The 16,375-nt window shown below is 41.6% G+C and overlaps 1 protein-coding gene across 1 annotated transcript in view; it reads left to right on the top strand.

The window, feature by feature from the left end:
- The window catches only part of DST (dystonin), a 440,007-nt gene that overhangs the window by 388,088 nt on the left and 35,544 nt on the right, over positions 1-16,375 (top strand). Inside the window, exons 81-86 of the mRNA XM_045009616.1 lie at positions 2,287-2,484; positions 3,077-3,205; positions 5,642-5,812; positions 7,062-7,217; positions 7,447-7,653; positions 10,208-10,327. Coding sequence (XP_044865551.1) covers positions 2,287-2,484; positions 3,077-3,205; positions 5,642-5,812; positions 7,062-7,217; positions 7,447-7,653; positions 10,208-10,327 — 981 coding nt within the window. The remainder of the gene's footprint in view (positions 1-2,286; positions 2,485-3,076; positions 3,206-5,641; positions 5,813-7,061; positions 7,218-7,446; positions 7,654-10,207; positions 10,328-16,375) is intronic.

Below are 16,375 nucleotides of genomic sequence, written 5' to 3'. Positions count from 1 at the left end.
TCACTGAGCTGTTACTTTGATGTTTATCTTAAGCTGTGTTTCTTATTGTAAAGATTTGCGCTTGTTAAATAATTGTTTTAGAGGTTTTCAAGAGACAGATTAAGACCGAGAGTGCCGATCTAGAAGCTATGGTGGCTGCTGCATGAATAACGTGAGTGTCTCTCCTCCGGCCTCCATTCTTCCTCAGTATAGAGCACTGAGCCTGGCACTTCCCCTGGGGCTATATGATTTCACATTGACCCTTATTCAGACCAGGGCCCATGAAATATACTTCAACCCACCCACAGCTGTGCCCCAGCCTCAGAAGAGAACAAAGAATCAATATTTTTGGAATCTACAGAATTGCACCTCCTTTGGCTCAGACTGTCATGTACTCTGCTGCTCCCATACACCCACCGACTATAGGGGTAACCTATATCTTTGCCACTGTCTCTCTGCAAAACATTATTAATTGTTAATTATTGTTATAGCACCTCTGGACCCCAGTCAGGAGTCCTTTGCACTAGGCAAATGTGAAAGGTCCTTCACTTTCAAGAGTATCTTCTTGGAGGAAGAATTCTCAGCTCTTTTGTGTGGCAAAATACTGTTTTTGAAGGAATGCTTTCATAGGTCATGCAGATTTCATATGAGGTTCCAATCCTTAAGTTTCACCTCTCCTTCCTTCAGAATAGCAAAAACATGCATTTTAAATTATGCCTTGCAAATAACTTTAAAAAGTACTCAATATTTTAGTTCAGAGTCCTCTCAAGACCAGACACAATGCACCGAAACTGATTATAGAGAGAACTAAGACATTTCTCTCATATACATGACCAACTTCAGAATGGGGCCCTCTTAAAACCATTACAGAAATCAGAGTCTGCTCCATCTGTCTCTCACCTTCTCAATGAAAGGAAGTGTTTTACCACGTTAATAGCACAGTGACATCACTGATTATTCAATCTACCTCGAGTGCTGAAGGAGTTCAGCAAACACATTACATAGCATTCTTCCTGTTCTTAAACTGGAGTTTATAGGCTAGGGAGTTCACAGAGTGCTGCTTCCTGTTTTAACATGGAAAAACATCCATCTCTTGGAGAACTTGGGACAGAATAACCCTTGTCCTGAGGGAACTTCATCAGGAAGTAAAGGATAAGAGGCATCTGCGTCTGGGAATAACCCTTTATTTTTCCTATTGGGGGACTTATTTAAAATAATTATGGTTTCCCCAGTGCTTAAACAGAAATAAGAGTGATAATATGAGACCCTTCCTATACACAAGGATCACCATTGGCTTAAAGAGTCCTCCTTCCACTGAGTTTGTGCAATTGACCTCTCCCTGTGTTTTATTTAAACATTGTTTCAACTTTTTATCTTATCTCCATATTCTAATAATTTTGGAGGTGGCTGGAGCTCTGGATCTGAGAAATCTCAAACTTGCATTTTGCAGATTGGGCCCATTGTTTACTTTTTTACCCGCTCTCCCCACCCTCACTTTCTAATTTTCCTTATTTCAGATTTTTAAACAATTTCCCTCAATTGTAAAAACATGTTTTTTCACTGTCTGAAAATAACATGCCTTCCCAGAATGCACTGCCAGTGCCACACATGATTTCAGAAGGGAGGATGTTCTGTGTTCTATTTACCAGCCTGGAGTAGTTGATAGGAAGTTATATGACCATTCCCCAACTCTCAGGGAAGTTTTAACTGCCATGCTAGTTTGGTATAACATGAAAGATGACACTGAGATATGGAGAAAAGGAAGCCTGGCAACCTTGGTGCTACAGCTAGTGCTGCTATGGGAGCCATCAAAGGACCTCTCTCTTTTTGTTCCTCATTCCTTTATCCCTTCTGACAGCCATCAGCAGTGCCCACCTCACCCCAGGCCTCATTAGGCCCAGGTCTTGTCCTCCAAAACCACAAGGACCACAGAAAAGTGCCATTACAGGCAGATCCGAGGGAGGGAAAGAGGCATTAAGTGACACAGCAATCTGAGTACTGGGTATCCTGCATGGTGGCAACATACCCTCAGCAGTATAAAAACATGTCCTAACTTTGCATTGTTATTCAGAAGGAAAATGTTATTTTATTTGAGTATAAAACTGAAATGTGTTGCTTGGCTCAATGGCTTAATATTGCTTTCGATCAAAGTGAGATTCATTTATACTGCCTTAATTAGGTGCTAAAACCTGTGTTGATTATGAATATTATCTCTAAATCATAGTTGAAATGATTCAGTGACTGTGGGCATCTTAATTAAATTAATTATAAAAATGAACAGGCCTACGTGTTGTTTTTTTCCTCTAGGTGCTACAAAATGATGTGTTAGCTCATCAGTCCACCGTGGAAACAGTTAAGAAAGCAGGAAATGACTTGATTGAATCAAGTGCTGTTGAAGAAGCAAGCAATCTACAGAGCAAGTTGGAAGTTTTGAATCAGCGCTGGCAAAATGTGTTGAAAAAAACAGAACAAAGGAAACAGCAGCTGGACAGTGCCTTGATCCAGGTGAGCAGGAAATGAAAACTTAAAGGGATAACTAGGAAAAAGGGATAACTTGCATTAAATATACAGATCTGTGTATTACATGCAGGTCTAAATCAAAACTATGGATGAAAAAATACCTGAGTTTGAGAAAGTTTGGATCCAGATGTATATATCACAGTTGGCCACTATCCTTTAATAATACTAACCCAAAACTCTGAATTTTGGCCTGCATTTTTGAGAATTGTGTAGGCTCTCTGCACAGGAGTGAATTTCACTCTGTGTATGTGAATTGGATGTTAGGCTTGGTCTCAGAATTATTTATGTAGTCTTCTCTTATAGTGTGTGTGTGTGTGTATATATATATATATATATATATATATATATATATATATATATATATATGATTTGGGTTTTCAGGGATATGTTCAATGGTACACCATTTTTTGAATTTTATGTAGCAACTTTAAGTGAAACTTATAGATTTTTGTTTAGGAATTTTCTTTACTTATTGTAAACCTGTGATTTAGTATGTTGCCAAGCTTCTTCTGCCTCTGAGCTGCTATTGCAATTCAAAACATTTAAATATGTTCTAAAGTGATATGGTGTAATTTAGGCTCAAGGTTTCCATGGTGAAGTTGAAGATATGCAGCAATGGCTGACAGACACCGAACGTCAGCTTTTGGCATCAAAACCTGTTGGAGGTTTACCAGAAACTGCAAGAGAGCAGCTTAATACCCACATGGTAAGTATCTTAATATTAGAAGGTTTTGCAAATGGTCTAGATTTCAGAGACTAACAAAACTTCATGGGCATTTATAGAGAATAGAAATTAAAGATACAATTTTGAGGATAAGGGAAGAAAGAAGAAATGTAAATTTCACTGCAAAAACAGTAAACATTTCCATATTTATTGCTGAAAACAAGAGCTCACAAAACCATTTTCACTGTCATAATGTTAATCAACAGTGAAAACAAATTAACTCTGAGCATCTTCTAAATAATTTCTTTTGCAAGCCTGAAAATTACAATTTATTTTTTGCTAGTAGAAGTTGTTAATATCCCGTACAGACATTCTGATATAGAAAATATGCTTTCCAGAATAAATATTCTTAAACAGGGATATACACAGCCTTGAAATAGCAGGCTCAATCTTTCATTCTTTACCCATCCAAAACTCTCACTGAACTCAACAGCAGTTGGGACTGAGTAAGGACTTTGAGATCACACACAGAGCTTATTTTATTTAGAAAGAGAAAGTTAGCCATGATGCCTGAATTCTTCCCTTCCTCCATTTGTTAGAGAAATCCTACGAAAAGATTTTTTTTTCCCACAGAGAACCAGTCAAGTGGGTTGAAAGATGCCTTGATTTAATACCTCACTCCAAAGGATGGCATCTCTCGTAATGCACCATCTATGTATTATTCTGCATTGTTAACAATGGGTATGAGCCCAAGTCCTAATGTTTAACTTGAACTCATGATCTTCCAGCTCAACTGTGAGAGTGATACGTATTTATCTATATATACATAAACCATTATGTGTCTGACAGTTTCCGTTATAAATCCCTATTGTCATATGTTCATACTTTGACTGTAAGAATTGTGAAACAAAATAAAATGTCTTTTCCCACTAGTGATTTTTGTTTCAAAATGTGATAATTTGTTTTTGTTTGTTTGTATGTTTGTGAGATGGTAAAATATATAAGAATATTGCTTTTCCAGATTCTTTACAGAGGTACACAAAAATGGTTTACTATTTTAGAATGGATTGTTGGAGACTAGAAGATAATGCAAAATAAAACATGGTATTCTGAAAAAAAGAAATGCAAACACCCTAATAATTTGCTTTATAAACAGATTAGTATCCATTCAGGGTCTGATCCAAAGCCCCACACTCCACATTTAAAACAGCTTCCTATGTCTTTCCCAGATCATTATATCTGTTATGGGTTGCTGTGTAAATATATGAGTGACGCATACATGTCTACCATAAACAGAATAGTAATAGAATTCTTCACATGTATATAGAATTTCACTTGAGGACTTCAAATTGCAATTGAACCTTACAGCACCTATGTGATATATGTAGATATAGATATATAGTGTTAGCCTCATTTCTGCAGATTGAGAAACTGAGGCCAATTGTTGTTATTATTATTGATCATATTTTGCAAACTCCAAACCTGCCATTGTGTGATACAAACCACGGCAATTTGTGACAAGTGATCATGTGGAACCTGTGTTTCTTTGTTTGTCACACCAAACACATTTTTTAAGGGCACAGCCTATTTTTAAGGTTGTATATAAAATAAACTCGTTCCAGTTGGAGGGGGGATAGAGGGGAGCAGGAAGCCCAGAGCTGCTAGAGGATCATCTCTTCCTCCTCCTTCCCCACCAGCAGCTCTTGCTTCTTGTCCTGCAGAACTTTGCCCTAGTTTGGGAGGGAGAATCTGATCTGATGCAGCACATGTGTTATAGTCACGTGTGGTATGCTTGAGAGGCCTATTATTAATGATTTGTTTTGTGGTAGTGGCCCACCATCAGGATAGGGATGTATGTATGCAGTGTTAGGAGAATAGGACCCTAAGTATAAGTTAGTCAGAAAAGAAGAGTTTGTGGTAGGTACAACTATGTTACTTATGCTGATCTGGCATTCAGTAGATGTGCACAGTGACATGCCTAGTGGGTGAAGAGAGATGCAGAGGGTAGAAGATAAAGCAACTCTTCCATGCTGTACAAACCCCTTTTGGGGATATGTTGGATTGCTTCAGGCCTCCTAAGGGTTCCAGCAGGTTTACCCATTGTGTTCCTGCTCCACATGTACTTTAAACAATTAGAGACCTGGCAAACCTTGCCCAGTGAGTTAAATGCATATGATATTTCTGCCAAACTTAGGAGCTGAGTATATATATATCTGCCTGACTCAGGTCCGAAGTATATATATCCTGGAAAAAGCCTAAAAAAATATTTGACACATTATACAAATTCTCATTTCCTGAATAATTGGGCTCTTTTTTTCCCCTTCAGATTTGGCCCTTTATGCGTTATATATGCTCCCTGTTCTATTTTTTAAAATAATGCCCCCAATATATAATTGGTTTGAGATGCTAAACTTTTTTGAAGGGTATTGAATTCTTACCTGACTGATTTTTATATTTCTTGTTTTTTTCTTAATATAGGAACTCTGTGCTGCCTTTGAAGCCAAAGAAGAGCCGTACAAGTGTCTGATGCAGAAAGGCCAGCAGATGCTTGCAAGATGCCCAGGGTCTGCTGAGACAAATGTTGAGCAAGATATAAATAACTTAAAAGTAAAATGGGACTCAGTACAAACAAAACTCAGCGAAAGAAAGGTGTGTGGTTTAGAATAAGGCTAGAAATTTAAATAACATATTAAGTACCTTAATATTGAATTATTTCATATGTAGAATATCTATACTTGGTTGCTGGGACTTGGAATTTTTTGTTGTGTGACAATTATTCAGATTTCACTAGTGCTTTTATCAGGAGTCGTGGACCCACAGGTTAATGATGTAACATCATTTGTGGGGTGAAAATCTGTTTGATACAAAGGTATGGAAGTATACTGATACATATTTATTTTGCAGAGTGAGAATATTTCTGGTTTGTTTTAGAGATTATAGATTAAAGAGAAGGAAAAGTCTGATTAGATCATCTTGTTAATCTACCTGTCAGTGCAGGAATGTGGTATTAATTTGACAAGAGTTATGACCAGTATAGTTTTAAAACTTTCCAGCAATTGGGCTTCTACCAATTGCTTTTGGAGAATATTTCTAATGTCACTACTTCTCAGCAGAATGATTTTACTGATATTAAGCATAAGTTTTCGTTTTCTAGTTTCATTTAGTTTTCATTACATCATGAACCATAGCTGAGTTGTTTTATCTCGGTCAAACTGTAAATGATATTCATTATTACAAACAGGTAGCTGCATGCAAATAAATAGCACTGACATAATTACAAAGAAAAATATAATTAATAAAATCAGCTTTACTTTAAAACAAAAATGTTTCTTAATGCGACTGTATAATGCAATGATATCAGAGTAATTAGTTTGCAGCATGAGGCAGCCTCCTTAGAGCTAGTTATAGGGCTGAATGGAATGCTTGGCCAGCCCCACAGTCTGATTAGCTGAACATCTCTGAGTGCTTTTTTAATAGCTCATAAACAGTCAAATGGCAAAACTAGCAGCATGGCCTGATTCAGGCTAATCAGACCCAAAGCTGAACATTATGTTTGTTTCCTGAGTTCTGTCTTGAAACTTGTAAACTGTGTTGTTCCATTTCGTTAACCGTTCAACACCAGGAGTTGGGATGTTCTGGTGTATAGAAACACACCCCTGGAATTGGATGTTGTGTTGTCTGCTCAGTCACCAGTTTTATGCCTATTTTTCCATTGCAACTCCTTTTATATCCTTTATCTATAAGCTAGTTATTTTGAAATACAGAACACATCAACATTGAGTTGAAAAAATATGACAAAAATAGGGGCTCTCTCCAAGATATATTTTATTAAAATGGTTTATTCAACGAAGCACCAATTAAACATCAGCTGTTACTAAATAACTATATATCTTTATAGGCCAAACTGGAAGAAGCCCTGAATTTGGCTATGGAGTTCCACAACTCACTTCAAGACTTCATCAACTGGCTTACCCAGGCAGAGCAGACTTTGAATGTGGCTTCTCGGCCAAGTCTCATCTTGGACACTGTCTTGTTTCAAATTGATGAACACAAGGTATGTTAAGAAACAGATAAGTAGTGTTTTCCTCCAGCTCTTTGGAGGTACTGTATTAATGTCCAAAGCAATCCTGTAATGCTGTCACTCAGAAAATCTTTTTATGTCTTTTAAGATGTATTTTATAGTCTCTCCCACCAGAAAGTCCAAAACCACATCATTTAGTTTTCTGTGTTTGTCACATGAGCGACCAGTGTAACATTTAAGTGTGGTTTCTTCCTTTTTCAAGGTCTTTGCTACGGAAGTGAATTCTCACCGAGACCAGATCATAGAGCTGGATAAAACTGGAACCCATCTGAAATATTTCAGCCAGAAACAGGATGTTGTCCTTATTAAGAATCTGCTGATTAGTGTACAGAGTAGATGGGAAAAAGTGGTTCAACGCTTAGTGGAAAGAGGAAGAGCTTTGGATGATGCAAGGAAACGAACGAAACAGGTAATTTGACAGTTGTTGTAAAGCTCTTTGAAGTTAGCTCTAACTAAATCCAGACCCATGACGTATATGGTGTTTTAAAGCATTGTTAAGGAAGGCTGGAGTTAATGTAACAATCTATTAGCCTGAGCTAGTGGAGCAATTTCTGTGATTCAGTCATAGAGCACTTCATTTGGAAGGTGAAAGCTTCACTTTTAACCCAGCAGCAACTTCTGTCAGCAATGTAATATAGTCTATAAAAGAAAAGAGTTGCAGTATGGCTTCCAGATGTATATCAGTGCCTTCTGCCTTCCAAAAGAAATTACATAACCAACTTTTTACTGGAAAGAGTGTGATGGATCCATTTCTGTATTAGAGAGTGAGATATTGTCCACTGTTTTCTTTTTAGCGGTATGTTTTACCCAAGTAATGTTTAATTCTCCCTGCCCTTATATTGACCACTATAACAATGTCTTCTGTCTGGCAAGGACACTCTGGTGTGACTTACTGTGAGAAAGAACTTAAGAAATGGAAATGCTCATACATAGTTCACCTCTCCAGGAATTGGTCATTGAATCTCTGATTCATATGTCCCTTAGCGAAGGGTATATATGATAGATGGGGAAGTGGAGCTTAGTGTGTTTAAACTTCAACAGGGAAGTGATTGTTTATTTTATTGAAATAGAGTCATGTCCATGTTCGCAAGCCAAGACACATTCCTGTGTTAATTGTTGCCACCACACAACTGGGATGACATGAACCGTTAGATGTAATAAATTGTGCAATCCTATCATAAAATACAATTTATTTTCAAACAACATCTCTCACACACACAAATCTGCAGGAAGACATACGGTGGGAAGAGAATACTTTGTAGAGCTGGTCACAGTGACTCTCAGACAATCAGAAAGCAGAAACAATGTATGGAGATGGAGAGTAGTATAGTAGTATAGCTGAGCGCTGACATCAAGAACCAGGTCCCCGACCCCAACCAGTGCAGGGTCCAAATGGATGGAAAGGGATTCGAATTGTTCTATGCTCCCACTCCTTGGCCCGCTGGGTGGAGAGACAGACCAATGTCAGGGAAAGGAAACAACAACAGGGATTTTCTGTACAATCAAGAAGATTTAGTATAGGCAGCTCAGGAGAAGTGTGTTTTTAGTAGGAGCTTGTAGCGGTGCAACAACTCACCTGGTGGCACCTCCTGCTGGTTGTCCAGGGAATTAGCTTGCCAGCCTCTGGGGCATCCTCTGCAGGCCGGTGTTTCGCCTTGCCTCTGGCCCCCATGTCCCTCCCAGACCCTGGTGCCCCTTCTGCCAGGGTTCTGCCCCCTGCAGTATCCCGCAGTCTCGCTGGGTCTCCCCTCCCCGGGGAACCCTCTATGCCCACCTCACCTCACCCTTTGGCTACTGCCAGTCACCATCTATTCCCTGCTCACTGGGGCAGACTGCAATATAATTGCCACTCATCATTGGAAGGAGGGTTTGTACCTGCCCCTCTGCAACCTCAGTACCTTCTGGGCCTTTAACAAGGCATGCAGCCTGCGAGGTTTCCAGGCTGGAGCTCCCCAGCTCCTCTGGCCTTTCCCCATTCCTGCTCCAGTCTAGGTACCCTGCTCAGCTCCCAGCAGCCAGGCCCATCCCTCTCAACAGCTAGAGAGAGATTGTCTCTGTGTTCAGCCTCTAGCCCCAGCCCTCTTATAAGGGCCAGCTGGGCCCTGATTAGGCGGCCCACAGCTGTGGCTGCTTTTCTAATCAGCCTAGCTGTCTCCGCTGCAGCCCTCTCCAGAGCTGCTTTTACTCTTCCAGGGTCGGAGTGGGGTGATCACCCAGCTACAGAGCTTAAAAGAGTGGAGTGAAAAGACAATGCCAATAAATCCCCTTCATCAAGACACGTCTCTTGATGTTTCGCATCAAGAACCCTAGAGTCTATTCCTTCTTCATTGCCTCTTTTCCTTGAAGGTTGTTTTTACTGCGCTGCAGGAGAGCGAAAGGTTTGAGAGCCTGATCCTCTCCCACAAGGATTATTCCTGGTAGGGTGAGAGAAATCCACACAGAAACTTTCCTTAACTAGTGATCTGTGGGAGAGTTCTCCAAAATGATTATTGCTATTGTTTTAGGGCTAGTCCATAGGTTCAATAAATAAGCAACATGCTTACTGTGTTCTCCCAGTCCTTACTCAGGAGAAATGCAGTCAGTAGAATTCTTAGCTGAGTAGGAACTGAATAAAAATGGAGGGCCTTTAGTGTCCTAGTCCACGTGGGTGCAGAGCCATACCACATCAACATTATGTCTCACAGAGCTCCCTAGAAATCCTGGGGAGCATGCATACTGCAGTACCCCTTAAAGGTTGCTGATTGTGTTAAGAGGGTGAGGTCAGCTTCAGTGAGAATAAATGGCCCATTTGGGGGCCATGAAGAGAGGAAGGCTCCTTGGATTTGCCCCATGATTGCACCTCTCTCTAGCAGCTGGTCACACTCTGGCCCTGAGCTGGCATGTCAGGTTTTAATCTTTTCTGAATATTTTATGCACTAACATGTTTATACATTTGTGTGAATCCAAGTCATGCTTTTCCACAGTTCCATGAAGCCTGGAACAAACTTATGGCATGGTTGGAAGAGTCAGAAAAGTCATTGGATTCAGAGCTCGAAATTGCAAATGATCCAGACAAAATAAAGCTGCAGCTTACACAGCATAAGGTAAGTCATGAATGATGAAATGCAGGATGTCCAAGTCCAATGGCAGGAAAGTCTATCAAGCCTGTACTATTTAATCAGCAGAGAGCAATAGATTTATGGCTTCACTGTGCTGAAATGTTTGCCAGCATCAAATTAAAATGCTGGCTCATTTCCAGATGGTAAAATTAATGGGAATGGGAAGGGCTCTTCCCAGTCCCTGTTCATCTGTGGGGAAGAAGTAAACTCTGAAGAGGAAAGACAAAATAATAGGGAACCATGGAAACTCTCAACAAATAGAGAGAGAATATTTTATGAAAAAGGAAAATATCCAAAGAGATCATATTATATGCTTATTTGGTCTTTAAAATCACAAAGTTGCCAGAATTACAGTTACCAACAAATTGTTTTGATTTGTATTGTGTTAGGATGATTTAAAATCTGCTTTTCACATTTTAGGATTCCCTCAAAAGTAAGCAATAATCTTGTATTTTGACCGGCAAATCCTTCATATGTCAAGTAAAAAGATTAGTTAAATAATTTGAAAAGCATCAGGTACAATGGAATTACCAGTATCAAGGGTGAAACATGTAGGAGTAGGAGAGACATCTCTCTCTGCTTGGAAACCACAGTTCTGAAACGCCTTTCAACAAACCCAACTGCTTTCAGCTCTAAATGTAAATCACCTGATTGATTTGGCTTTTCCATAACTAATAATAGTAAGGTGAAAGGGAAAAAAATTAACTGCAGTCCCCACAAAAGACAGCGTAAAATCCCTGAGGAAATCTTTACTTTGACTTTATTTTTTAAACAGCCCAGGTAACATGGTTATGGGCATTGCATGGGTGGATGGTAGAATCCTCTAACGTAAAGTTGCGTGGAAAAGTTTAACTTGGAAGAATTTTCTCAGAGATGAAGACATGCTTGTGAGTGTAGGACAGTTAGGTTTTTTTTGCAATGCTGATATAGAATTGTCCTACTCTTTTAAATTATTTCCATGGTGTTCCCCAAGCACTGCTATTCTTTTGTCCCACATGGTGCTCTGAAGAGATTAGGGGTCCCCACATTTCTGCCCTTAGTCTAGCTCCTGATAGTGATCGCCTTAAGTCGTTGCACTGTACTATTATGTTTGTTTTCCCCTACAGTCTCCAGTTCATTTTTTTATCCTCTCTTATTTTCCATGATGGCTTAAGTTTTGCATATCAACATGGAAAATATTTTCCTTTACTTTTAGAAGGTTGGCAGCTTGTCAAGCAACACTGGCTTTACCTTCATTTGCTCTTGAAACCTTCAGCTAAACTTGTGCTAGTGTTCTTGCTAGTTCTGCATTTTAGTATGCTCTGGGGTTTGCAATAGTTGCCAAAAATTAAAATCATATAGAATTAGAACAAAATGCAGGCATTACGATCATCCTTTTTGCCTGTTCTGACCACATCATCCCCCTATGAATCCCTCTACTGCTATCCTTCTCCACGTCATCAAGTTCAAACTTCTTCTGGTGTCCTTCAAGGACCAATGTAACTGTCCCTCCTACTTCCCTTCTCATGTCTTTTATTGTGTTGTTTGCCTTCCCTCTCCTCTTCACTGGTGAAACTATCCTCCATTTCCTGTTTGTCTGCTTCTCCCACAAATAATATGGCACCTCTTTCATGTCTCCACCCTTCCTCAAATTGGTGGGCAAACTCACTACCCACCTTATTTAAATGCCTCCTTCAAGTCCCCCTTCTTCCAAAATGCCTACAAGAAACTAGCTGCCTAAGTGATCTACTTATTAATTTTATTTAAATCTTATGGATCGCATCTGTGATGAGGGATGGAGTGCAGTGTGGCTTAAAGACACTGTGATTGAAGCTGGCAATTGTTTTGGAGGCTAGTGAGGGACATAAATGATAGAAGGAGGATGGGAGATGATTTCAGAGTATTTAATCATCAAGAAAAACAAAAAAATCAACCAAATTTGTATTTAATAAGCCAAGTGCCTCTCATCATTCTGCATTTCATCCTGCTCATATGTTGTCTCTTTCCTCCCATCCAAAGTCTTGGTCTTTTCAGACCAGGAATTTGTGAGCCAGCCTTTTCTTGTTTTCAGTTAATGATATTACTGTCTGAACTAATAATATGCACTGAAGTTGTGTGTGTGTTGTAAGCAATAACTCTGCTTCACTGTTTTCCAGTTTATCACTGCAAAACAATTAATAATAATAAAAAAACCCACAACATCCCTCAAGATAAAATGTTCTCTCTCTCTCTCTCTCATATATTTATTTATGTTGCCAGGGATTTGGGGGGTTATTCATAGTCTGTTTATTAGTTATTTTTTATTTTTTCTCCTTATATATTATTTTTAGAAGTCAGAGATGGAAAAACCCTATTAGGTCATCCAATCCATGCTTGACCTAGTGCAGATTTATTCCTTACAAGATTTGGCCCGCTTAACCTGTGACTAAAAGTACCAATCTGCCATGGAAGGAAAGTACAGTAACTCCTCACTTAACATTGTAGTATGTTCCTGAAAAATGCTACTTTAAGCAAAATGATGTTAAGTGAATCCAATTTCCCCATGAGAATTAATGTAAATGAGGGGGTTAGGTTCCAGGGAAATTTTTTTCGCCAGACAAAAGACTATATTTTTTACATATATATAGACACCCACACATGTATACACAATATAAGTTTTAAACAAACAATTTAATACTGTACACAGCAATGATGATTGTGAAGCTTGGTTAAGGTGTTGAAGTCAGAGGGTGGGCTATTTCCCAGGGAACGCCTTACTGCTAAATGATGAACTAGCACGTGGCTGAGCCCTCAAGGGTTAACAGATTGTTGTTAATGTAGCCTCACACTGTACAAGGCAGCATAAATGGAGGGGGGGAGAGACCGCATAGCAGAGAGAGACAGAGACACACACCATGTGTGTGTGAGAGAGATGCGCATTGCCCCTTAAAGTACTCTGATCCCACTCTGAGTACACTGCCTTTTTAAGTAGGTCAGCAAGTTGAGACAGCAGCTGCTGCCAGCAAGTTCCCTCCCTCCTGAGCCCTGTCATGTCCCGTCCTGCCCCACTCTGTGGAAATGGGGTAAAGGAGCGGGTGGGGGGGAAGTAGGACACTCTGACAGCAGCTCTAAGGCAGAGGGCAGGAGCAGCACATGGCAGTGGAGGGAGGGACAGCTGAACTGCTGGGCAATGGATAGCCTGCTGAGTGGCTGCAGCACAGGGAATTTAGGGGAGAGGAGAGCTGGTGGGGGGCTGCCGGTCCACCCTGGTTCCGAGCCCCCACCAACTAGCTCCAACAGGCTGCTCTTCCTGCAAGGAGTGGACAAAGCAGGCAGCTGCCAAACAACTGTTATAAAGGAGCATTGCACAACTTTAAACAAGCATGTTCTCTAATTGATCAGCAACAAACAACAAAAGAACGTAACCGGGATGACCTTAAGTGAAGAGTTTCTGTAGATAATTAAATATTGAAGGTTTAATTCACCAATCTACAGTTAATATCTGAGGTGACTTAAACCATGGGCTAAAAATCTGCTCTCAGTTACATCTCAGTGAAATCAAATGAAAGTGAAATGTGGCATTATGTATCCAGGCTAACCCTGGAAGAATGTATTAACTAAAACCTTTTGTTCATCTCTGACTCCCCTTTTACTGAATAGTCTTTCTCTGGCAGCTATTTCATTTTGTCTGTTTGTGAAAATCAAGCAACACTACGTATGTAGTGCTGGGTGATTAACAGCCCCCACCAAAGAAAATATAAATTCACAAACAGTTTAAACAATTGTTTAAAAGTTCGTGTGAAAAGGAGCTTTTTTTATTCAGATTTTTTTGTCTCCCCCATACTTCCCTCCACTTTGAAAGTACTTTGAAAAAATCTTAGTTTATCCTAGGGGAAGATTTTGTGTGTGTTTTTTTCTCAAAGGGTGCAGGTAATGGACTACTTCAGGTTTCTTAAGAGATGGAAAAAGAAAGGGAGCTGAAGTATTAAATTATGAAATAAATGCAGTGCTAGGGCCATGACCTTGATTTCCGTACGAACCCCAATTTGCCACAGGAGAGTTTTGGGTATTGAAGGAAGGCACACAACAGGACCTGCCAGTAGGGGGTTTGAATATGAGACTTCAGAACTTGGTGGACTAGGTTACATCCAGGTTGAGTATTGTACAAAGCTCAAGTCAGCAATGACTACAGGACTTTCTCCCTATTCTTTCTGTGTTCTGAGAAGGTCTGGTTCATATCATACTTAGTAGTAATTTCATAATGAAGGTTGTAGCATTATTTATATGGTAGGCCCAGAGTAGATCTTCTTTCAACAAGCTCTGCACAAAAGCTCTTTTTGGTTTGAGATTCACTTCACACAGAATATTTGTTTGATTTTGAAGGTGTGAATTTAATGAACCACAGCTCCTGATTTGTCATTCTTTGTCCATACATAATTCAAAAAGGCCTGGGTTAAAACATAATAATCTAACTGATTTTAAACCCTGGTGCTGTCAGGAAATTACTGGAGAGCGCTAGTGGGATCTTTTGGCAGTCTCTGATGTTGCTATGATATTCTATTAACCATTTGCGGGGTACCGGTGGATTTGCATTTGCCCATGTTCCCTTGCTGGTGGCAAGGCATTGCCAACTGCAGAATGCAGCTCTATAGAGAAGGCACAGGCAATACCGATTAATCTGATGGGAACTTTAATCATAGGTCTCACAGTTCTTAGTCCCTTACTCACAGACCTGCCAGCAAAAGGCATAATTCCCAGCCTAAACGACATTATTCAGATTCCACTTGTCTTTCCAAAGGGCCTTTGTCTGCACTCCCTTTGCCAGGGGTGGCCAAGCGCGTGCTTGGGGCGGCACGCCACGGGGGGCGCTCTGCCGGTCGCCGGGAGGGCGGCAGGCGGCTCCGGTGGACCTCCTGCAGGTGTCCCTGCGGAGGGTCTGCTGGTCCCGCGGCTTCGGTGGAGCATCCGCAGGCACGCCTGCGGGAGGTCCACCGGAGCCTCGGGACCAGTGACCGGCAGAGCGCCCCCCGCGGTGTGCCGCCGTGCTTGGGGCGGCGAAATGGCTAGAGCCACCCCTGCCCTTTGCACACAGAACTCCCTGTGACGATTCTCTGCATCAAATGACCGCAAGATTAGGCCCTTTGGTGTTAAGAAGTTTGCATCCCTGGAGCTCATATTCTCCAGTCTGGCCAAGATGATGAACCCTTTGCAGCCTCTGGATCCTGGAGTCAGTCTACACCAGCCTGGGCCCTCAACACAAATTAGTGCAGCTAGAGTAAGGCTCTATTTTAATCCCTCTGCCCATATTCTCGAAGGGCTGTTCGAGAAAGCAGGGTTATTCCCCTTTCCTTCAGACCATACCTCAGTCCTTTGTGCTGAGGGATAGGAAGGTGGTGGCCAGGGCCGGCTCTGGCTTTTTTGCCGCCCCAAGCAAAAAAACCAACCAGGCTGCAGGGAGGCCGGAGCGGCAAACCAAAAAAAAAAAAAGATGCAAACTTTCAGTGCCACTTACTTGGCAGCTTGCGGCTGCCTCCCCCGGCTGCACTGGCGAGGCTCTGGACGGGCGGCGGCTGCACTCTGGCTAGTGGGACTCCCTGCACTGCAGACAGGCCCCGGGCAGCGAAGTGTGCGCCCCGGCTAGCAAGGCGGGAGGGAACGGGGGGAGAGAGAGAAGTGGGGCGGCCAGGGCTTCCTTCAGCCAGGGCGCTTGCCACGCGGCCCCTCCCACCACACTGCCTGCCGGGAGGGCTCCGCGCCACTCCCACCTGCAGGTGAATTGAAAGTCGTAGGTCGGCAGGGAGGGAAGGACGCGGGCTGCTGGGCTTGCTACGGACCTGGCACCGGTTGGGGCAGGCAGAGCACGCAGCCCGCTCCCAGCAGGGCGCTCCCCCCCGCCACACCGCCCCCTCGCCCCCTACAGTGGCGCACTGAAAGTCGTCAGCGAAACAAAAGAAAAACAAACAAAAAAAACCCACCAGGGCGCAGGGCGGCCGGAGCGGCGAAACCCTCCTCCCCCCCCCCCCAAAAAAAAGGCGGCTGTGCCACCCTCGGTTTGGGCAGAATGCCGCCCCTTAG

This window comes from Mauremys mutica, chromosome 3 (genome assembly GCF_020497125.1).
Source record: "Mauremys mutica isolate MM-2020 ecotype Southern chromosome 3, ASM2049712v1, whole genome shotgun sequence".
NCBI classification, from domain to species: Eukaryota; Metazoa; Chordata; order Testudines; family Geoemydidae; genus Mauremys; species Mauremys mutica.
This window is presented reverse-complemented; position numbering and strand designations above follow the sequence as displayed.